Here is a 24030-nt window from a genome sequence, read left to right as displayed (position 1 = left end):
TTGTCCAACTGCGCCGTATTCCCTCGGTGCTGCACTGCCAGTGACCACCTGGATTTTATGTGCAGGTCCGTAAGACCATAAGACAGAGCAGCGGAATTAGACCACTCGGCCCATCGAGTTTGCTCCGTGGCTGATATGTTTCTCATCCCCACTCCCCTGCCTTCTCCCCGTAACCCCTGACCCCCCCTATCAAGAACATAACTCTCTCTGTCTTAAAGACACTCAGTGACTTGGCCTCCACATCCTTTTGCGGCAAAGAGTTCCCCTGGCTTGGGGCTTGAACCAATGACCCCTGACCCAGAGGTCAGAGTGCGTCCACTGAGGCCCAGCTGACCGCTGCTGCGAAGGACGTGCTCGTGGCGGACAAAATCCCAAGACAGCATTTAATTTGCAGAATTATTTTATTGATTACAGATCGATCAGGCTCCACGACAGTGAAAACAAAAACCAATTTGGCACCTTAGAGTATTAATTCAACTCTACCCCAGTGTTGGCAGTTCCTCGGGCGATGGAGGTTTTGTGTTGCTATGGTTACTGGGATCAGAAAGGATTCTCCGTGGGCCGAACTTCCAGGATGGCAAACGTCCTCCATCCTGAGAGTTGGTGGGGAAGGCAACCCTGCCGAATCTGACGGCTCCCGCTGCCATTTCACGCTCACGTCGAACGTTGAAAGGCGAGAGGGCAGAAGTGCCGCCTTGGAGAGCTGTCGGGCCCACCTGATTGGCCGATCTCAGTCCCGGAACATCACTGCAGGAGGCCCTCAGTGGAGGGTCCCAGGCCCAGTCAGCTGCTTCATCAACGGCCTTCCTTCCAACGTGAAGGTCAGAAGGTGGGGAGGTTCTCTGATGACCGCACAATGTTCAGCACCATTGGCGACTCCTCAGGTAACGAAGCAGCATTGGTTTCATTGTACTCTGGGCGAATCAGCGTGGCAGGACCAGGGGCTGGCATGGGGATGGTATGAAGGGCCATTGGGGTGGCATGGATGGGGCGTAGGGATGGGTGGGTGGTGTGATGGATGCTGGGGGGGTGAGAGCAAGAGGGACTAAAAGATGAACAAACAAACCGGGGCACGCCTCAGTGATCGGCCTTTAACTCAGCCCGCCCCAGCCGCCATTGTGACAACCTCTGACCTGGAGCGATGGTGCTGACATGGATCAGGCCTGTGCCCCGCACAGCGCACGTTGATTTTTCCACTGAGGCGGATCCGCTTTCCACTTCAGTCGTGGAAATCCGGAAAGGGACCTGGAACCAGCGAGGGTGGAGACTGGGTCAGAGCCACCCCCCACCCCCCCCACCCCGTTCTTCCTGCCCATCCCCTGCCCATGAATCCACTCCCACCCTCATTGACCTGTGGCCTGGGTCCCTCAATGGGCCCCTGGTTGGCACCTTGCTGGCAAAGCCCCTGTGGCACTGCCTGCGATGCACGGCTGCCGGCCTCTGATTGGCCCACAGCTCTTGGGTGCAGGCGTAGTGGCGGGGGGGGCGGGGGGGACGAGGGACGGGTGGCAATGAAGGTGGGCGGGATTTCTGCCCCGTGGGCCTGATGACCCCGGGGTGACGCTGGGCCTAGGGTTGGCACCTTTCTGCTTCCTTGATCCCAGAACGCTGGGAGAGATTTACAATTCACGAATTTCCAATCTGCCGGAGGAACGGAGGACCCGACACTGGCTGGGAATGGCGCCCTCTCCATCTCCCGATTCCTGTTGCGGCCGAAGACGTCTGAAGGAACTCAGCAGCTATGTTGGTGGCAGCAGACATAATCACACGGTACAAATCTCCAAATGGCAGTTTAAGCAGCTCACAATTCACATCTCCGTCTATTGATTCTTCCCTGGAATTCACGTCAAGGATCAGCTTCCTTCCTGGCAGGGACTTTACTGAAGAAACCGAATGCTCATCTTGTGCTCCAGGTTAATGTTTTCCAGTGACTGCCAGAGGCAAGATAAACAAAAAGACTTATTTATAGAGAGCTCTACGTGGTGATGGGGTGACTCAAAGTGTTTAATAGCCCATGAGGTACTTTCTAAAGTGTTTGTACAATAGGCAACTCAGCAGCCAATTTACACGCATCCCAAAATAGCCATATAACGACCAGATTATCTGTTTCAGTCACGTTGAATGAGGGATAAATATTGCCCAATACAAAGAACAAAGAAAAGTACAGCACAGGAACAGGCCCTTCGGCCCTCCAAGCCCGTGCCGACCATGCTGCCCGTCTAAACTAAAACCTTCTACACTTCCGGGGTCCGTATCCCTCTATTCCCATCCTATTCATGTATTTGTCAAGATGCCCCTTAAACGTCACTATCGTCCCGGCTTCCACCACCTCCTCCGGCAGCGAGTTCCAGGCACCCACTACCCTCTGTGTCAAAAACCTTCCCTCGCACATCTCCTCTAAACTTTGCCCCCCGCACCTTAAACTTATGCCCCCTAGTAATTGACTCTCCCACCCTGGGAAAAAGCCTCTGACTATCCACTCTATCTATGCCCCTCGTAATTTTGTAGACTTCGATCAGGTCGCCCCTCAACCTCCATCGTTCCAGTGAGAACAATCCGAGTTTATTCAACCTCTCATCATAGCTAATGCCCCCATACCAGGCTGGTTTAGCTCTCTCAGCTAAATCGCTGGCTTATAAAGCAGACCAAGCAGGCCAGCAGCACGGTTCGATTCCCGTACCAGCCTCCCCGGACAGGCGCCGGAATGTGGCGACTAGGGGCTTTTCACAGTAACTTCGTTGAAGCCTACTCGTGACAATAAGCGATTTTCATTTTCATACCAGGCAACATCCTGGTAAATCTCTTCTGCACCCTCTCTAAAGCCTCCACGTCCTTCTGGTAGTGTAGCAACCAGAATTGAACACTATACTCCAAGTGTGGCCTAACCAAGGTTTTCTACAGCTGTAACATGACTTGCCAATTTTCATACTCAATGCCCCGGCCAATGAAGGCAAGCATGCCGTATGCCTCCTTGACTACCTTCTCCACCTGTGTTGCTCCTTTCAGTGACCTGTGGACCTGCACACCTCGATCTCTCTGACTGTCAATACTCTTAAGGGTTCTGCCCTTTACTGTATATTCCCTACCTGTATTAGACCTTCCAAAATACATTACCTCACATTTGTCCAGATTAAACTCCATCTGCCATCTCTCCACCCAAGTCTCAGTGCACCAGGGAAAACTTCCTTTGGCCCATTATGTTCATACCGGTCAAAAACAACCACTAAGTATTCTAATCCCAGTTTCCAGCACATCACCCACAGCCTTGGCATCGCATGTTTTTATAAGGCCACAAAGTCCACACCGATGAGATCCCAACTGCGTCTGCCTTAGAACATTGAACAGTACAGCACAGAACAGGCCCTTCGGCCCTCGATGTTGTGCCGAGCAATGATCACCCTACTTAAACCCACGTAACCCGTATACCCGTAACCCAACAATCCCCCCATTAACCTTACACTACGGGCAATTTTAGCATGGCCAATCCACCTAACCCGCACATCTTTGGACTGTGGGAGGAAACCGGAGCACCCGGAGGAAACCCACGCACACACGGGGAGGACGTGCAGACTCCACACAGACAGTGACCCAGCCGGGAATCGAACCTGGGACCCTGGAGCTGTGAAGCATTGATGCTAACCACCATGCTACCGTGAGGCCTTGCCGATGTCTAACTGGCCGGCTTTATATACCCTGCAACTATACATTGTTCAGAGGCCCCCTTAACGGGGGAGCTTGTATTCATAGAATTCATAGAGCAGAAGGAGGCCATTCAGCCCATCGAGTCTGCACCGGCTCTTGGAAAGAGCACCCTACCCAAGGTCAACACCTCCACCCTATCCCCATAACCCAGTAACCCCACCCAACACTAAGGGCAATTTTGGACACTAAGGGCAATTTATCATGGCCAATCCACCTAACCCGCACATCTTTGGACTGTGGGAGGAAACCGGAGCACCCGGAGGAAACCCACGCACACACGGGGAGGATTTGCAGACTCCGCACAGACAGTGACCCAAGCCGGGAACCGAACCTGGGACCCTGGAGCTGTGAAGCAATTGTGCTATCCACAATGCTACCGTGCTGCCAGGTTCGGCAAGGTTCACGGGGAAGTTAATAGATCCCACTTCTTAAATGTTATTTTCTTCTCAATAGCGCCCTGGAATCTTTTCACCTGTCCGACAGGCAGGTGGGTCCTCAGTTTAACGTCTGATGGCCCCTCGGACACTCCTTCGGTGTTGCTCTGGAGTGTCGGCCTAGGTTTTGGCTCTGAGGATTCTGGGGTGGGACTTGAACCTAGAACCTTGTGAGGTGAGAGCTCTACCAACCGACCCAATCTAACACTGCTGGACAGAGGGTGAAGCCTAGGGACATTGGAGATTCCAAGCCAAGCTTCCTTCTCTTCTCCTTTAAAAGCCCCTGGTGACAATGTGGACCTGTGCTTGGGTACATGCCTGGGAGGAGGACCCTATCCCCATAACCCCAGCTGACCTTTGGACACTAAGGGGCAATTTATCACGGACAATCCACCTAACTTGCACATCAATGGACTATTTGTCTATACGATAGTTGTACACCATGCCACCTAGGCCTTTAATAAGCCTTTGAGGGATTGCAGCATGGCATCCCTGGAAGGAAGTGTGTCACGCAATCCCATTGTACTTGCACTTTTGTTTTCAGCACATCTTTGGACTGTGGGAGGAAACCGGAGCACCCGGAGGAAACCCACGCAGACACGGGGAGTACGCGCAAACTCCACACAGTCACCCAAGGACAGAATTGAACCCAGGTCTCTGGCGCTGTGGGGCAGCAATGCTAACCACCGTGCCACAAGAATATCTGGCTGCATCTGATCAACATCCAGGTACAGATCTGCGGTCCTCAGACTTTGCGGGCCTCAGCTTAGACATGACAGGCCTCGACACGCAGTTAGAGAGCATCAGGGCAGGTCTGACCCCAACCCCCATCAAGGGGGGGGGGGTTTCATCAAGGTCGCGCATTGACCATGTGACCTCCCCTCAGCTGTGTGGCCTCTCGCTGTGCAGTGAATGGATTAACCGGCATGTTCACCATCTGACCAGTGGGCTACCCCCCCCCCATCACTAGACTGGACTCCGTTATTCCGTTGGTGCAAATACCTTTCTGAACTCCTCGAATGAGATAGCACCATCTCCGTCCAGATCAGCCTCCTGAATGGTCCGATCCGTGATACTCTCCAATTGGTCCTTTGTAACCTGGGCCTCCAACATCATACGAAGCACCTGTTTGAAGAAAGACATGTTCACCGAGACATTGTCCCCGATATTATCGGATGATAGCGTTAATGGTACGTTAATTAGGCTGACATCATGCACCTGTGAAGGACATGGTTCAATGAAGTAACTGGAGTACTTATAAAGAGAGACTGTCCCGTGACGGGTGGGCAGCACAGGGGCTGGATGCTTCATCAGCAGCATTTCAATTTTGCTATTCAAGTTTATTTTAGAGTTTTGTCTTTCGTTGCAGCTCACCAGGCTGGAAAGTGAATAATCTCGGAGCGTCTCCTGCCCCAGTGCTGTACCCTTCAGGTTGAAACCCCAATCGCTCGCAAATCGGGTATGCACTCCACCACCGGCCAAGTTCCGTGGGGAATGGCATCAGCTCCGGGGAAATTCCCAGGTGGATTCTCCTTGGAATCTGCATTGATCAACGTGCCATTACTGTGCATTAGTGCGCAGTCTGGATTGGATTACTGTACCGAGGTACAGTGAAAAGTATTTTTCTGCGAGCAGCTCAAACAGATCATTAAGTACATTGGAAAGAAAAGGAAATAAAAAGAAAATACATAATAGGGCAACACAGGGTCCACAATGTACATAAGCACCGGCATCGGATGAAGCATACAGGGTGTAGTGTTAATGAGGTCAGTCCATATGATTAAAAAAAAATGAAAATCGCTTATTGTCACGAGTAGGCTTCAATGAAGTTACTGTGAAAAGCCCCTAGTCGCCACATTCCGGCGCCTGTCCGGGGAGGCTGGTACGGGAATCGAACCGTGCTGCTGGCCTGCTTGCTCTGCTTTAAAAGCCAGCGATTTAGCCGAGTGAGCTAAACCAGACACCAACCAAATAAGAGGGTTATTTAGGAGTCCGGTGACAGCGGGGAAGAAGCTGTTTTTGAGTCTGTTCGTGCGCGTTCTCAGACTTCTGTATCTCCTGCCCGATGGAAGAAGTTGGAAGAGTGAGTAGGCCGGTTGGGAGGGGTCTTTGATTATGCTGCCCCCTTTCCCCCGGCAGCGGGAGGTGTAGATAGAGTCAATGGATGGGAGGCGGGTTCGTGTGATGGACTGGGTGGTATTCGCGACTCTCTGAAGTTTCTGGCGGCCCTGGGCCGAGCAGTTGCCATACCAGGCTGTGATGCAGCCCGATAGGATGCTTTCTATAGTGCATCTGTAAAAGTGGGTAAGGGTTCATATGGACATGCCGAATTTCCTTAGTTTCCTGAGGTTACATCATTCAACTAATGCGCCAGAAATCGCATGGGGTCCTCCTCCCCATTTCAGAGGTGTTGCCTACACTGCCGTCAGCCAAATAGCTCGGCCAAGACTGATATTTGCAAACGCCATGAACCCAAATTTACATTGAGGCAGATAACGTCAAATAAACAGCCCAACCTTGGATTGAACACAATGCAAACACTGTTTGATGGTATGTTTGCTCGTTCTGAAACAATCTGATTCTTTGTGGTTTGAACCTCTGCAGACGGCAATGTAGGAGAAGGTTAATCTCACAGTGCCTCTATTGGTCCGTGTCACATGCACGGCGGGGCAGACCATTTTGGCCTCCTCCAGCCGATGACATCTAGACACCAATCAAATATTTGGACTATTCCAACCCCACATGTCACAACACAATGGAATTAAAATACCCAAAGTCTTTGGCTCTTCGCTGCCCAATAATTATAGTCACCGAGTTCATAAACATGATTAGTGTTTATTTATACCAAGAACTAGCACAAAATACGATACTGGACAGCAACAAACTAATATCTATACAACCTTTATCTTCCCCATCCTCTAACCACACACACACACAAGACAATCAAACCATCAGGCCCAGGGCAGCACAGTGGCCTAGTGGTTAGCCGGGCCGCCTCACGGCGCCAAGGTCCCAGGTTCGATCCCGGCTCTGGGTCACTGTCCGTGTGGAGTTTGCACATTCTCCCCGTGTCTGCGTGGGTTTCGCCCCCACAACCCAGAAATGTGCAGAGTAGGTGGATTGGCCACGCTAAATTGACCCTTAATTGGAAAATATAATTGGGTAATCTAAATTTATTTTAAAAAACCATGAGGCCCAAAGATACCCAGCTGGCCCGCCGTGTCCGCGGGGAGCAAGCCAAAAACTCAACACCAAGTCCATCAGGAAAAGAGCTGAATCTCCGAATACCTCTCGGTTGAGCAATTCATCCAGAGATGTGCAGGTTAGGTGGATTGACCATGGTAAATTTCCCGTTAGTGTCCAGAGGTGTCCAGGTTAGGTTATGGGGTCGTGGAGATAGGGCGGAGTGAACGTGGGCAGAGTGCTCAGTCGAACGGCCGGTGCGGTCTCAATGGGCCGAATGGCCTCCTTCTGCACTGGAGGGAGTCTATGGAACACAGAGGGGGTGGAAAGGGGTAAAATAGTAAGGATGAGGGTTCAAAGATGAGAGTCTTTGCTTTAGATAGAATTTACAGCACTGAAGGAGGCCATTCGGCCAATCGAGTCTGCACCGGCTCCTGGAAAGAGCACCCGACCCAAGGTCAACACCTCCACCCTATCCCCATAACCCAGTAACCCCACCCAACACTAAGGGCAATTTTGGACACTGAGGGCAATTTATCATGGCCAATCCACCTAACCTGCACAATCTTTGGACTGTGGGAGGAAACCGGAGGACCCGGAGGAAACCCACGCACACACGGGGAGGATGTGCAGACTCCGCACAGACAGTGACCCAAGTCGGAATCGAACCTGGGACCCTGGAGCTGTGATGCAATTGTGCTATCCACAATGCTACCGTGCTGCCCTTAAGAACAAATTAATCTACACTCCATCATTCTACCGTAATCCATGTACCTATCCAATAGCCGCTTGAAGGTCCCTAATGTTTCCCACTCAACTACTTCCACTAGCAGTTCATTCCATGCCCCCACTACTCTCTGGGTAAAGAACCTACCTCTGACATCCCCCCTATATCTTCCACCATTCACCTTAAATTTATGTCCACTTGTAATGGTTTGTTCCACCCGGGGAAAAAGTCTCTGACTGTCTATCTAGTCCCCTGATCATCTTATAAACCTCTATCAAGTCGCCCCTCATCCTTCTCCGTTCTAATGAGAAAAGGCCTAGCACCCTCAACCTTTCCTCGTAAGACCTACTCTCCATTCCAGGCAACATCCTGGTAAATCTCCTTTGCACCTTTTCCAAAGCTTCCACATCCTTCCTAAAATGAGGCGACCAGAACTGCACACAGTATTCCTAATGTGGCCTGACCAAGGTTTTGTTCAGCTGCACCATCACCTCACGGCTCTTAAATTCAATCCCTCTGCTAATGAATGCTAGCACACCATAGGCCTTCTTCACAGCTCTATCCACGTGAGTGGCAACTTTCAAAGATCTATGAATATAGACCCCAAGATCTCTCTGATCCACCACATTGCCAAGAACCCTACCGTTAACCCTGTATTCCAAAATGGACAACCTCACACTTGTCAGGGTTAAACTCCATCTGCCACTTCTCAGCCCAGCTCTGCATCCTATCTGTCTCTTTGCAGCCGACAACACCCCTCCACCCTATCCACAACTCCACCAATCTTCGTATCGTCTGCAAATTTACTGACCCACCCTTCAACTCCCTCATCCAAGTCATTAATGAAAATCACAAACAGCAGAGGACTCAGAACTGATTGCTGCGGTACGCCACTGGTAACTGGGCTCCAGGCTGAATATTTGCCATCCACCACCACTCTCTTCCTTCTATCGGTTAGCCAGTTTGTTATCCAACTGGCCAAATTTCCCACTATCCCATGCCTCCTTACTTTCTGCATAAGCCTACCATGGGGAACCTTATCAAATGCCTTAATAAGGGGCAATTTAGCGTGGCCAATCCACCTACCCTGCACATCTTTGGGTTGTGGGGGCGAAACCCATGCAAACACGGGGAGAATGTGCAAACTCCACACGGACAGTGACCCAGAGCCGGGATCGAACCTGGGACCTCGGTGCAGTGCTAACCACTGTGCCACCGTGCTGCCCCATGCAGGCTTCCTTAAAGACACATGTCCATAAACCAGCCCTGGATCGAAAATGTAACGGCAAAAACAAACGACAGGGGAAAGTAGGGAATGAACACAGAATAGGTTTACCTGGATATGTGTACTACCCGGACACGTTCATTACCTGAATAAGTTCGTCTCTGGAGATCACTCCATCTCTGTCCTGGTCGTACAGCTGGAATGCAACTGAAACGAGAAGGGCCGCTCGGTTAAGGCCGGTGCACATTGTCCAGATCTGATTGGTGAATGAGGCTTGGCGTCACTGAAAGACAACGCACTAACCCCACGACCATTCCCCCACCCCCGCTGCTCTCTGTCACCCCCATCCAGGCCTGCGTCGCTTGGAATTTAGGAAGTGGAGGTGAGGCCCACACAGGGGGATTAGCCAGGCTTGGGGGGGGGGGGGGGGGGGGGGGGGGTCAATGATTTTTTTCATAGAATTTACATTGCAGAAGGAGGCCATTCGGCCCATCGAGTCTGCACCGGCTCTTGGAAAGAGCACCCTACCCAAGCCCACACCTCCACCCTATCCCAGTAACCCCACCTAACACTAAGGGCAATTTTGGACACTAAGGGCAATTTAGCATAGCCAATCCACCTAACCTGCACATCTTTGGACTGTGGGAGAAAACCGGAGCACCCGGAGGAAACCCACACAGACATTGGGAGGATGTGCAGACTCCACACAGACAGTGACCCAAGCCGGAATCGAACCTGGGATCCTGTAGCTGTGAAGCATTTGTGCTAACCACTATGCTACCATGCTGGAATACTCACCTCTGCTTCATCGAATCCCGACGGTGCAGAAGGAGGCCATTCGGCCCATTGGATTCAGCACCGACCCTCTGAAAGACCACCCTACCTAGGCCCATTCTCTCGCCCTGTCCCTGTAGCCCAGTAACCCCACCAAACCCATGGGCCACTGTGCCGTTGACAGGTCAAGTAGATCGGTACGTACATCGCAGTTTGTTGCTTCGACTATTAATCGGCTCTGGTGCATTGGGATCAGCATGATTGTCCTTGACTGTGGGCCGGAAGCAGGCCAAGATCCGGACGAATGATCGGAAATCTATAGACTGCTTCCTGTGAACAATTCCAAGAAAGAGAGAGAAGGTCAAAAATGCGATAACCGTCGGGGGAGGCAGTCCCGGCGTGTGCCATCTCTGTCAAAGGACTCTTCAATTATTACCAAGTATTGGCTGGACAGGGACAAACCATCCAGGGAAAACTGGACCATTCTGGGTATGCTGCACATCACCAGACCACTACCCTGTCCTCTCCCGGTGTCGAAGGGGGCCATTTGGCCCATCGAGTCTGCACCGACCCAGTGAAAGAGCAATCACCCTCGGCCCTCTCTCCCTCCCTATCCCCGTAACCCCTCCTGACCTGCGCATCTGTGGATACTCAGGGACAATGTAGCATGGCCAATCCACCTAACCTGTACACCTTTGGACTGTGATGTGGAGATGCCGGCGTTGGACTGGGGTGAGCACAGTAAGAAGTCTGACAACACCAGGTTAAAGTCCAACAGGTTTGTTTCAAACACTAGCTTTCGGAGCACTGCTCCTTCCTCAGGTGAATGAAGAGGTATGTTCCAGAAACATTTATATAGACATATTCAAAGATGCCGGACAATGCTTAGAATGCGAGCATTAGCAGGTAATCAAATCTTTACAGATCCAGAGATAGGGGTAACCCCAGGTTAAAGAGGTGTGAATTATCTCAAGCCAGGACAGTTGGTAGGATTTCGCAACCCCTATCTCTGGATCTGTAAAGATTTAATTACCTGCAAATGCTCGCATTGTTTGACATCTTTGGGGTAGCACGGTAGCATAGTGGATAGCACAAATGCTTCACAGCTCCAGGGTCCCAGGTTCGATCCCGGCTTGGGTCACTGTCTGTGCGGAGTCTGCACATCCTACCCGTGTGTGCGTGGGTTTCCTCCGGGTGCTCCGGTTTCCTCCCACAGTCCAAAGATGTGCAGGTTAGGTGGATTGGCCATGCTAAATTGCCCTTAGTGTCCAAAATTGCCCTTAGTGTTGGGTGGGGTTACTGGGTTATGGGGATAGGGTGGAGGTGTTGACCTCGGTTAGGGTGCTCTTTCCAAGAGCCGGTGCAGACTCAATGGGCCGAATGGCCTCCTTCTGCACTGTAAATTCTATGATATGTTTCTGGAATATACCTCTTCATTCACCTGAGGAAGGAGCTGCGCTCCGAAAGCTCGTGTTTGAAACAAACCTGTTGGACTTTAACCTGGTGATGTAAGACTGCTCACTACCTTTGGACTGCGGGAGGGAACCGGAGCACCCGGAGGAAACCCACGCAGACACGGGGAGAATGTGCCAACTCCTCACTGACGGTCAGCCGAGGCCGGAATCCAAGCCGGGTCCCTGGCGCTGTGAGGCAGCAGTGCTAACCACTGTGCCCCCGTGCCATCCAGGGGAAATTTTTACCTCAGAAAACTGACCCTTGAATTATTTACACAATTCACCTTTGAAGAGGGAAACTGCCGGCGATAATCTTAACGATCATCATAAACTCGCTGTGTCAAATCGTTCTCTTCACCCTGGTCTGACACTTTGACCAATTGTAAATCTGACATTCGCTCACTGTCCCTCTTATCACGGGGAGCAATTCCTCTCCATTTACTCTGTCTCAATTTATACACAGCACAACAGGCTGCATGTGTGTTGGAACCAACAATTCTACGGACACGTGCTTGTAGGATTAGAATAGCGGTTTTAATATACTCACAACAGAGCCAGCCGGTTAGCCATTGAACTTTCAGTGAACTGGCCGGCTGACCATGTGGCACTGATCTTTATACAGCAGCTCCAGCGGGAGGAGTCCTGGGCGGAAACAAGGGAGAAGCCCAGCACAAATCTCGAGCATTCCCAGAGCTACTCCCCCTGGTGGTCAGGTAGGGCAACTGCACTTACAATATAGGCACATATATATACAGATTATAATCCGGTGTGAATCACATTCACCACAATGTGTCTTCATCAGATCGAGCACGCACACCCGCGCCACACTCCTGCCCGAATGGTGGGACACACACACCTACCCACACCTCGGGCCCCTCCTCTCACATACGGACACCGGCTGCCTGAATATCAAATTACTGCTCACTTACTCATCGGGGAAGAAAGCATTGATGATTCGATCCCCGAGAGGATTCACGGCGAGCTCTCCGATTCGCTGGAAATCTTCACGGCTGAAAAGCAAGGTCAAACGAGAGTGTATATCCTGTATTGTGGAGGGCGGGGCAAAGGGGTCACATCTACACACACACACAGACACTGACAATTCTCCACACAGTAACTTACAACACCCGGAGTGTTTGTAAAGAGGGAAATGTTAAACCGGGAGAATCAGTGTTTATCTAAACCAACACAACCCATCTCCAATGTCCAACCAAAGGACAAAGCAGCAACACAGCACTCCCCCCGCAACACAACACTCCCCCCGCAACACAGCACTCCCTCCGCAACACAGCACTCCCTCCGCAACACAGCACTCCCTCCGCAACACAGCACTCCCTCCGCAACACAGCACTCCCTCCGCAACACAGCACTCCCTCCGCAACACAGCACTCCCTCCGCAACACAGCACTCCCTCCGCAACACAGCACTCCCTCCGCAACACAGCACTCCCTCCGCAACACAGCACTCCCTCCGCAACACAGCACTCCCTCCGCAACACAGCACTCCCTCCGCAACACAGCACTCCCTCCGCAACACAGCACTGCCTCCGCAACACAGCACTGCCTCCGCAACACAGCACTGCCTCCGCAACACAGCACTCCCTCCGCAACACAGCACTCCCTCCGCCACACAGCACTCCCTCCGCCACACAGCACTCCCTCCGCCACACAGCACTCCCTCCGCCACACAGCACTCCCTCCGCCACACAGCACTCCCTCCGCCACACAGCACTCCCTCCGCCACACAGCACTCCCTCCGCCACACAGCACTCCCTCCGCCACACAGCACTCCCTCCGCCACACAGCACTCCCTCCGCCACACAGCACTCCCTCCGCCACACAGCACTCCCTCAGTCACACAGCACTCCCTCAGTCACACAGCACTCCCTCAGTCACACAGCACTCCCTCAGTCACACAGCACTCCCTCCGCCACACAGCACTCCCTCCGCCACACAGCACTCCCTCCGCCACACAGCACTCCCTCAGTCACACAGCACTCCCTCAGTCACACAGCACTCCCTCAGTCACACAGCACTCCCTCAGTCACACAGCACTCCCTCAGTCACACAGCACTCCCTCAGTCACACAGCACTCCCTCAGTCACACAGCACTCCCTCAGTCACACAGCACTCCCTCAGTCACACAGCACTCCCTCAGTCACACAGCACTCCCTCAGTCACACAGCACTCCCTCAGTCACACAGCACTCCCTCAGTCACACAGCACTCCCTCAGTCACACAGCACTCCCTCAGTCACACAGCACTCCCTCAGTCACACAGCACTCCCTCAGTCACACAGCACTCCCTCAGTCACACAGCACTCCCTCAGTCACACAGCACTCCCTCAGTCACACAGCACTCCCTCAGTCACACAGCACTCCCTCCGCAACACAGCACTCCCTCCGCAACACAACACTCCCTCCGCAACACAACACTCCCTCCGCAACACAACACTCCCTCCGCAACACAACACTCCCTCCGCAACACAACACTCCCTCCGCAACACAACACTCCCTCCGCAACACAACACTCCCTCCGCAACACAACACTCCCTCCGCAACACAACACTCCCTCCGCAACACAACACTCCCTCCGCAACACAACACTCCCTCCGCAACACAACACTCCCTCCGCAACACAACACTCCCTCCGCAACACAACACTCCCTCCGCAACACAACACTCCCTCCGCAACACAACACTCCCTCCGCAACACAACACTCCCTCCGCAACACAACACTCCCTCCGCAACACAACACTCCCTCCGCAACACAACACTCCCTCCGCAACACAACACTCCCTCCGCAACACAACACTCCCTCCGCAACACAACACTCCCTCCGTCACACAGCACTCCCTCCGCAACACAACACTCCCTCCGCACACAACACTCCCTCCGCAACACAACACTCCCTCCGCAACACAACACTCCCTCCGCAACACAACACTCCCTCCGCAACACAACACTCCCTCCGCAACACAACACTCCCTCCGCAACACAACACTCCCTCCGCAACACAACACTCCCTCCGCAACACAACACTCCCTCCGCAACACAACACTCCCTCCGCAACACAACCACTCCCTCCGCAACACAACACTCCCTCCGCAACACAACACTCCCTCCGCAACACAACACTCCCTCCGCAACACAACACTCCCTCCGCAACACAACACTCCCTCCGCAACACAACACTCCCTCCGCAACACAACACTCCCTCCGCAACACAACACTCCCTCCGCAACACAACACTCCCTCCGCAACACAACACTCCCTCCGCAACACAACACTCCCTCCGCAACACAACACTCCCTCCGCAACACAACACTCCCTCCGCAACACAACACTCCCTCCGCAACACAACACTCCCTCCGCAACACAACACTCCCTCCGCAACACAACACTCCCTCCGCAACACAACACTCCCTCCGCAACACAACACTCCCTCCGCAACACAACACTCCCTCCGCAACACAACACTCCCTCCGCAACACAACACTCCCTCCGCAAACACAACACTCCCTCCGCAACACAACACTCCCTCCGCAACACAACACTCCCTCCGCAACACAACACTCCCTCCGCAACACAACACTCCCTCCGCAACACAACACCCCCTCCGCAACACAACACTCCCTCCGCAACACAACACTCCCTCCGCAACACAACACTCCCTCCGCAACACAACACTCCCTCCGCAACACAACACTCCCTCCGCAACACAACACTCCCTCCGCAACACACACTCCCTCCGCAACACAACACTCCCTCCGCAACACAACACTCCCTCCGCAACACAACACTCCCTCCGCAACACAACACTCCCTCCGCAACACAACACTCCCTCCGCAACACAACACTCCCTCCGCAACACAACACTCCCTCCGCAACACACACTCCCTCCGCAACAAACACTCCCTCGCAACAAACACTCCTCCGCAACACAACACTCCCTCCGCAACACAACACTCCCTCCGCAACACAACACTCCCTCCGCAACACAACACTCCCTCCGCAACACAACACTCCCTCCGCAACACAACACTCCCCTCCGCAACACAACACTCCCTCCGCAACACAACACTCCCTCCGCAACACAAACACTCCCTCCGCAACACAACACTCCTCCGCAACACAACACTCCCTCCGCAACACAACACTCCCTCCGCAACACAAACACTCCCTCCGCAACACAACACTCCCTCCGCAACACAACACTCCCTCCGCAACAACCTCCCTCCGCAAACACAACTCCTCCGCAAACACAACACTCCCTCCGCAACACAACACTCCCTCCGCAAAACAACACTCCATCGCAAACCCTCCTCCGCCAACACAACCTCCTCCGCAACACAACACTCCCTCCGCAACACAACACTCCCTCCGCAACACAACACTCCCTCCGCAACACAACACTCCCACAGAAATAGGGCGGGTTCTAGGGGGTGGAGTAGGTTTAAGGGATAGGGAGGGTTGCAGGGGCTAGAGGAGGTTACACAGATAGGGAGGGTTGTAGGGGGCTGGAGGAGGTTACAGAGATTGGGGGGGCTGTAGGGGACTGGAGTAGGTTTCTGAGATAGGGAGGGCTGTAGGGGACTGGAGTAGGTTACAGAGATAGGGAGGATTGTAGGGGCTGGAGGAGGGTACAGAGATAGGGAGGGTTGCAGGGGCTGGAGGAGGTTTCAGAGATAGGGAGAGTTGTAGGGGCTGGAGGAGGTTCCAGAGATAGGGAGGGTTGTAGGGGCTGGAGTAGGTTACAGAGATAGGGAGGTTTGTAGGGGCTGGAGGAGGGTACAGAGATAGGGAGGGCTATAGGGGACTGGAGGAGGTTACAGAGATAGGGAGGGCTGTAGGGGCTGGAGGAGGTTACAGAGATAGGGAGGGCTGTAGGGGCTGGAGGAGGTTACAGAGATAGGGAGGGTTGTAGGGGCTGGAGGAGGGTACAGAGATAGGGTGGGTAATAAGGGCTGGAGACGGAATCATATTTCACAGAATTCACAGTGCGGAACGAAGGCCATTCAGCCCCACTATGCCGATACTGTCCCTGAATGAGCAGCTCACCTATCACCGTTGAAATAATACCCAGCCGTTCTGTTTCTCCGGCCGAAGTGGGCAGCTGCACATTTATCCACGTTTTACTACAGCTGCCATGTATTTGCCCACTCACACAACTTGTGGAAATCACCTTCTCACCTCTCACCCTCCCATCAAGCTTCCTGTCCTCAGCAAACTTGGAAATACGAGCACCCAGCCGTGCCAGGGTGCCAGGGGGCACCGGCAGTGCCAGGGTTCCAGGGGGCACCGGTTGTGCCAGGGTGCCGGGAGACACCGGCAGTGCCAGGGTGCCGGGAGACACCGGCAGTGCCAGGGTGCCGGGAGACACCGGCAGTGCCAGGGTGCCCTGAAAACACCAGTTGCCTCATCCCAAATCATTGGCGTATTTATCCCCAAACGCCACCCCATTGCCATTAACCCCTCGTGCTCAGGGGCAGGGGGACCCGCTCGGTTTCCGTTATTAATATCCGTTACTTACACCTACCTCAACTTTCCAGTCTCGCTCTTGTCCAAATCCGCAAACCGATCGTACAGGCGGCAGATATGAGCCTTGGTAACTGAAACAAATGGCCCATTGTCAGTCAGCAGTTTGCCAGTGGTCTGCGTGGCCCCTCTCACTGTTTAAAAAAGATACATCCCTCCCTGCATCTTGCTGAGAAAGCGATTGACACTTTAAATCCCAGGAGAACTGCGACCCATTCAACTGGACCCCCAAATCCCCAATATATACAACATCCCACCTCTTCCTGAGGAACCCGAGTGAATTACACCAACTCCCATTCCCCGGAACATAGGATTATCAGGAGCAGGCGGAGGCCATTTGGCCCCTCGACCCTGCTGCTCCATTTAATAAGATTGTGCCCATTACCAATCCGGACCAGACCCCAACAGTGGCAAGGATACCCTCCCTATTCTGTACCCTCCTCCAGTCCCCTACAACCCTCCCTATTCTGTACCCTCCTCCAGTCCCCTACAACCCTCCCTATTCTGTACCCTCCTCCAGCCCCTATAGCCCTCCCTATCTCTGTAACCTCCTCCAGCCCCCTACAGCTCTCCCTATCTCTGTAACCTCCTCCAGTCCCCTACAACCCTCCCTATCTCTGTAACCTCCTCCAGCCCCTATAGCCCTCCCTATCTCTGTAACCTCCTCCAGTCCCCTACAGCCCTCCCTATTCTGTACCCTCCTCCAGCCCCTATAGCCCTCCCTATCTCTGTAACCTCCTCCAGCCCCCTACAGCCCTCCCTATCTCTGTACCCTCCTCCAGCCCCTACAACCCTCCCTATCTCTGTAACCTCCTCCAGTCCCCTACAGCCCTCCCTATCTCTGTAACCTCCTCCAGTCCCCTACAGCCCTCCCTATCTCTGTAACCTCCTCCAGCCCCTACAGCCCTCCCCATCTCTATAATCTCCTCCAGTCCCCTACAGCTCTCCCTATCTCTGTAACCTCCTCCAGTCCCCTACAACCCTCCCTATCTCTGTAACCTCCTCCAGTCCCCTACAGCCCTCCCTATCTCTGTAACCTCCTCCAGTCCCCTACAACCCTCCCTATCTCTGTAACCTCCTCCAGCCCTCCCTATCTCTGTAACCTCCTCCAGTCCCCAACAGCCCTCCCTATCTCTGTAACCTCCTCCAGCCCCTACACCCCTCCCTATCTCTGTAACCTCCTCCAGTCCCCTACAGCCCTCCCTATCTCTGTAACCTCCTCCAGTCCCCTTACAGCCCTCCCTATCTCTGTACCCTCCTCCAGCCCCTACAGCCCTCCCTATCTCTGTAACCTCCTCCAGTCCCCTACAGCCCTCCCTATCTCTGTAACGTCCTCTAGCCCCTACAACCCTCCCTATCTCTGTAACCTCCTCCAGTCCCCTACAGCCCTCCCTATCTCTGTAACCTCCTCTAGCCCCTACAACCCTCCCTATCTCTGTAACCTCCTCCAGTCCCCTACAGCCCTCCCTATCTCTGTAACCTCCTCCAGTCCCCTACAGCCCTCCCTATCTCTGTAACCTCCTCCAGTCCCCTACAGCCCTCCCTATCTCTCCGCCGGCAGGCCGCACCGTTTTGCCGGCAGCCAAGGGGGTTCCTGACGGCATGGGGCTGCCCCACAATGGGAAACCCCACTGACCGGCCGGCATAACGGAGAATCCGGCCGGTGGGGTGAAACTGAAATGAGGCACGGCGGGGGGCGGGGGGGGCGCGAATCCAGCCCCCAGTATTTATTTAATTTGTAAGGCTGTGAGGAAAGGATTTTTCGCTCAAGGAGTGATTCCGCGCACAAATAGGTTATGGTATATTCAAACAATCTTTATTACTTTTCTCTTTCAGTATTACTAGCTTTCACATCATAAAGACAAACAGTTTACAATTACCAGTAAGCAATGTTTAACAATACACTGACACAGTAACCCAGAACTGCTCTCTTTATCTCCACTCAAACAACATCCATCTCAGGTCAAAATCCACTTTTAGAAATACACAAAGCAGACTGAGGAATACTTGCTGTAATGAGATGTCAGGACACCCAAAACCAGGTCGGAGAATCGCCGGGGGGGACGGCGTGAATCCCACCCCCGCCAGCTGCCAAATTCTCCGGCGCCAGGGTTTTGGGGCGAGGGCGGGAATCGGGAAGCGCCGGTCGGCGGTTGCTGGCAGCACCTCCCCCCCGGCGATTCTCCGGCCCGCGATGGGCCGAGCGTCCGCCCTTTTTCGGCGGGTCCCGCCGGCGTAAATCACAACAGGTCCTTACCGGCGGGACCTGGCTCCACGGGCGGCCTACAGAGTCCTCGGGGGGCGCGGGAGGATCCGGCCCCCGGGGGGGGGGGGTGCACCCACGGTGGCCTGGCCCACGATCGGGGCCCACCGCTCTGCGGGCAGGCCTGTGCCGTGGGGGCACTCTTACCCTCCGCACCGTCGCTGTCAACCTCCGCCATGGCCGGTGCAGAGAAGGACCCCCCCCCCCCCGCGCATGCGGTGGGGTGACCCCAGCAAATGCTGGTGCTCCCGTGCATGCGCCAACTCACGCCGGCTGGCTGCGGCCCTTTAGCACTGGTTGCCGTGGCGCCAAACACTCCGGCGCCGGCCTCGCCCCTGAGGGTGCGGAGTGTTTGGCGCCCGAGGCGGCCCGAGGCCGGAGTGCTTCACGCCCCGCCGGGTAGGGGAGAATCCCGCCTGTGGGATAGAGAATCAGGGTCGGCATTGGTGGGCCCTGTTTCCATGGCAATACTCCAACCCCTTCCCCCACTGTTGGTGAGATTGGGGTTTACACCCGCGAGTCAGAGGGAGGATGTAAATCTCCCTTCACGGCCATGGGTCTTCATGACCCATTTGTGTCTATTTAGCGGGCCCCGCACTCTATTCTCTGACCCTCCAATGATTCTCCATCCCCCCCCTGGACCGCGGATCACGTGGACGGGGATTACCGCCAGTCTCACCGGGCGGGAGCCTGACGTGGTGGTCCTCGCGTTTCGACAAGGGGGTAACTCATTAAGGGAGTTGCCCCCAAAGTCTATCCAAAGGACCCCCCCCCCCCCTGCCTGCACAAGGCACAACCTTCCCAACGCCCCCCTACCCTACCAGATCACCCCCACCCCCAGAGACCGTCAAAATGGAATAACCCTCCGCCCCCCCAAGAGACCCTCCCAGGGACCCCCTCTTTAGAGGGAGGAACCCCCTCCTACAGCCCCACCCCGGGACCCCCGGGACACACCCCAGGGACACCCTTAATCGGGAGTATCCCAGGGACCCCACCTAGTAGGGAGATCACCCCCAAGGACCCCATGATCAGGGAGCCCCACACCGGGATCCACAAGAAACACCCCCACAGATGCCCCCGAACTAAAGGGACCCCCAACACGTGCCCCCTCATTAAAGGGGCAATTTTCCCACAGAGGGGCAAGTTTAGCACGGCCAACCCACCGAACCGGCACATCCTTGGACCGTGGGGGGGGGGGGGGTGAACCCACAGGGGAAACGTGCAGGCAGTCAGCCAAGGCCGGAATTGAACCTGGGTCCCTGGCGCTGTGAGGCCCCAGCGCTGGCCGCTGTGCCACCATTGGGTCTGTCCTTGAAACAGCTAAGATTCTTCGGGGTTCCGGCAGGGTAAATGTCGGGAGGATGTTTCCGCTCATGTGAGAGTTTCAGCATCAGAGGACAGAGTTTGCAGAATAAAGCAGCAGCTCATTTTCCCTCAAAGAGAAGTGAATCTTCGGAATTATTCACCCCGGGAAGCTGTGGAGGACCCGCCCGTGAACATGTTCAAGGCCAAGATTGCTAGGTTTTTAATCAGTCAGAGAATGAAGGGGCGGGGAGATAAGGGAGGAAAGAGGACTTAGTGGGTGTTGGATCAGCTATGAGCTTATTAAGTAGCGGAGCAGGCTCGAAGGGCCGCATGGTCTCATTCTGTTCCTATTTCTGATGGTGTTTCTAGTGTAAACCCTTCACTGTCCTGGACTCTGGTGGCTGTGGGGTCGATTCCCGGCTGGGTCACTGTCTGTGCGGAGTCTGCACGTCCTCCCCGTGTCTGCGTGGGTTTCCTCCGGGTGCTCCGGTTTCCTCCCACAAGTCCAAAGATGTGCAGGTTAGGGTGGATTGGCCACGCTGAATTACCCCTTAGTGTCCAAAAAAGGTAAGGTGGAGTTACTGGGTAATGGGGCTAGGGGCTGGTTTAGCACAGGGCTAAACCGCTGGCTTTGAAAGCAGACCTAGCCAGGCCAGCAGCACGGTTCGATTCCCATACCAGCCTCCCCGAACAGGCGCCGGAATGTGGCGACTAGGGGCTTTTCACAGTAACTTCATTTGAAGCCTACTCGTGACAATAAGCGATTTTCATTTCATTTTCCCTAGGGTGGAGGTGTGAGCTTGCAAGGGCCGATGCAGACCCGATGGGCCGAATGGCCTCCTTCTGCGCTGTAAATTCTATGATTTAAAAATTTTTTTTAGAGTACCCAATTCATTTTTTTACCAATTCAGAGGCAAATTTGCCTTGGCCAATCCACCCACCCTGCACATCTTTGGGTTTGGGGGTGGGGGGAGCGAAACCCATGCAAACACGGGGAGAATGTTTCGGCGGGGGGGGGGGGGGTTGTTGGGTTACGGGTATAGGGTGGATACGTGGGTTTGAGTAGGGTGATCATTGCTCGGCACAACATCGAGGGCCGAAGGGCCTGTTCTGTGCTGTACTGTTCTACGTCCTATGTTCTAAACTCCACACGGACAGTGACCCAGAGCCGGGATCGAACCTGGGGATCTCGGCGCCGTGAGGCAGCAGTGCTAACCCACTGCGCCACCCTGCTGCCCCCAAATGACATGATTCTACCTGGAAAGGTGCTACTCGGATGCAAGTCCTGATTTCGCCACAGTCCCAGGTCTCTGGCTGAAGGTTAAAATGCCTCCCCCCCCCCACCCCCCCAACCCCACCCCCCCCCACCCTCCCACCCCCCTACCCCACCCCCCCCACCACCCCCCTCCCACCCCCCTCCCCGCTGAGACATTCCAAACTTCACACTCGGAGACACCCCTCCACCCCACCTGAAGTGGGTCGGCCCCCTCCAGCTGCTGGGGGGGGGGGGGGGGGGGGAGACAGAAAAGACTAGTTTGTGGGTGAGAAGTGAAAGCATTCCAGCCCCCGGTTCTGCAGCCGGAATGCATCCCCCCCCCTAACACATTTTGCAAGGCGGGCAGGACACGGCAGGAAAGCTGCAACAGTTCCAGCCGATCGAGCGAGAAAGGACGATCCGCGCTGGGGTTACTCACAGCCTGTCTCCTGGATCATTCCGTGCAGATCCTCAATCTTGGCCAGGTGGGACGAATAGGAACCCATTTTCCGACTGCACTCCCTGGGGTGCACTGCCTCCCCCCCCGTCCCAGCACACGGCACAGTTGCTGCCGAACTTTGCAGAGCTCCAGCTGCCCCCCAGCGCTGTTGGGATTGACGTCCCGCTGGCCAATGACAGCGGCTCCCCGACCAGCTTATCAACAACCGGCTGGGGGGAGGGAGCAGCTCCCGCAGGCACTGCCTGCCTGCTGGACAGAGAGCCCCCCCCCCCCCCCCCCCCCCCAGTCCTCTCTGCCTGCTGGACAGAGAGCCCCCCCCCCCCCCCACCCCCCCAGTCCTCTCTGCCTGCTGGACAGAGAGCCCCCCCCCAGTCCTCTCTGCCTGCTGGACAGTGAGCCCCCCCCCCCCCCCCCCCCCCCCCCCAGTCCTCTCTGCCTGCTGGACAGTGAGCCCCCCACCCCCCCAGCCCTCTCTGCCTGCTGGACAGTGAGCCCCCCAACCCCCCACTCTACTCTGCACGTTCTCCCTGTGTGTGCGTGGGTTTCCTCCGGGTGCTCCGGTTTCCTCCCGCAGTCCAAAGATGTGCGGGTTAGGTGGATTGGCCATGCTAAATTGCCCGTAGCGTCCAAATAAAAGTAAGGTTAAGGGGGGGGTTGTTGGGTTACAGGTATAGGGTGGATACGTGGGTTTGAGTAGGGTGATCATGGCTCGGCACAACATCGAGGGCCGAAGGGCCTGTTCTGTGCTGTACTGTTCTATCTATCTAATAGGCTGGCTCTGTTGTGAGTATATTAAAACCGCTATTCTAATATTCTAATAGAATGCTTGAAGCACGTGTCCGTAGAATGGTTGGTTCCAACAGGAGTGTAATGTGTGTGTGCAGCTGCAGCTTGTCAGCCTCCCCCGAGTGTCAACCACGGACCCGGTGAATCCAGCACCGTTTCTCGTTGGAATCGATTGTGTTCCACGTGCGCCGGAGCGCCCCCCCCCACCCCCCAGTTCCGGTCGCTGAATCGGTCCAGGTTCGGCGCCAGCTTTCCTTGTCGTGAAATTCCACCAATCCTTCGCCAGCGTCAAGACTTAGTCTCCGGAAGGGAGAATCCCGCCCAAATTCTGAGGCCTTGTCTGACCTAAAAACAGGTCTTTTTTGGGCCCTTGGCCGGCTGACAAGTTGATTCTGATTGGTCGAGGGGTTGCAAAGGAGAATGTGCCAGGGAACTACTGCGTCGCACACCCCACCCAAAGCAGCTTGGCAGCCAATCAGGTACTTCTAAAACCGAGACCCTGTTGTAATGCTGGAATCCCAAACTGCCAATCTGTGCACAGCAAATTACCACAAACAGCGATGTGGTAATAACGTGTTAGAACCACCTCCCTGGCCTCCAGTTAATCCAGGCTGCAAATACAACCAGGATTGCTTTGTCTGGTTATAGTGTCGCACCTGGGTGGAGATGGTTAGCAGTTTCAAATTCCTAGGGGTGCACATCACCAACAATCTGTCCTGGTCCACCCACGTCGACGCTACCACCAAGAAAGCACAACAGCGCCTATACTTCCTCTGGAAACTAAGGAAATTCGGCATGTCCACATTGACTCTTACCAACTTTTACAGATGCACCATAGGGCAGCACGGTAGCATTGTGGATAGCACAATCGCTTCACAGCTCCAGGGTCCCAGGTTCGATTCCGGCTTGGGTCACTGTCTGTGCG

The 24030-nt window shown here is 54.6% G+C and overlaps 1 protein-coding gene across 1 annotated transcript; it reads right to left on the bottom strand.

Annotated features, from left to right (window-relative positions):
* Positions 1-382: 382 nt before the first annotated feature.
* On the bottom strand, positions 383-22503 carry chp2 (calcineurin-like EF-hand protein 2). Its single transcript, XM_038786124.1, has 7 exons — positions 22299-22503; positions 17038-17110; positions 12429-12509; positions 10251-10375; positions 9417-9478; positions 5139-5261; positions 383-1931 (listed from the first exon to the last, which is right to left on the bottom strand). The coding sequence occupies exons 1-7, from the start codon at positions 22363-22365 to the stop codon at positions 1878-1880; spliced, it is 585 nt and encodes a 194-aa protein (XP_038642052.1). The 5' UTR covers positions 22366-22503; the 3' UTR covers positions 383-1877.
* Between the last annotated feature and the right edge of the window lie 1527 nt (positions 22504-24030).

This window comes from Scyliorhinus canicula, chromosome 27, assembly GCF_902713615.1.
Source record: "Scyliorhinus canicula chromosome 27, sScyCan1.1, whole genome shotgun sequence".
Lineage (NCBI taxonomy): Eukaryota > Metazoa > Chordata > Chondrichthyes > Carcharhiniformes > Scyliorhinidae > Scyliorhinus > Scyliorhinus canicula.
The sequence above is the reverse complement of the archived record's forward strand: the minus strand, read 5'-3'. Positions and strand labels throughout refer to the sequence as shown.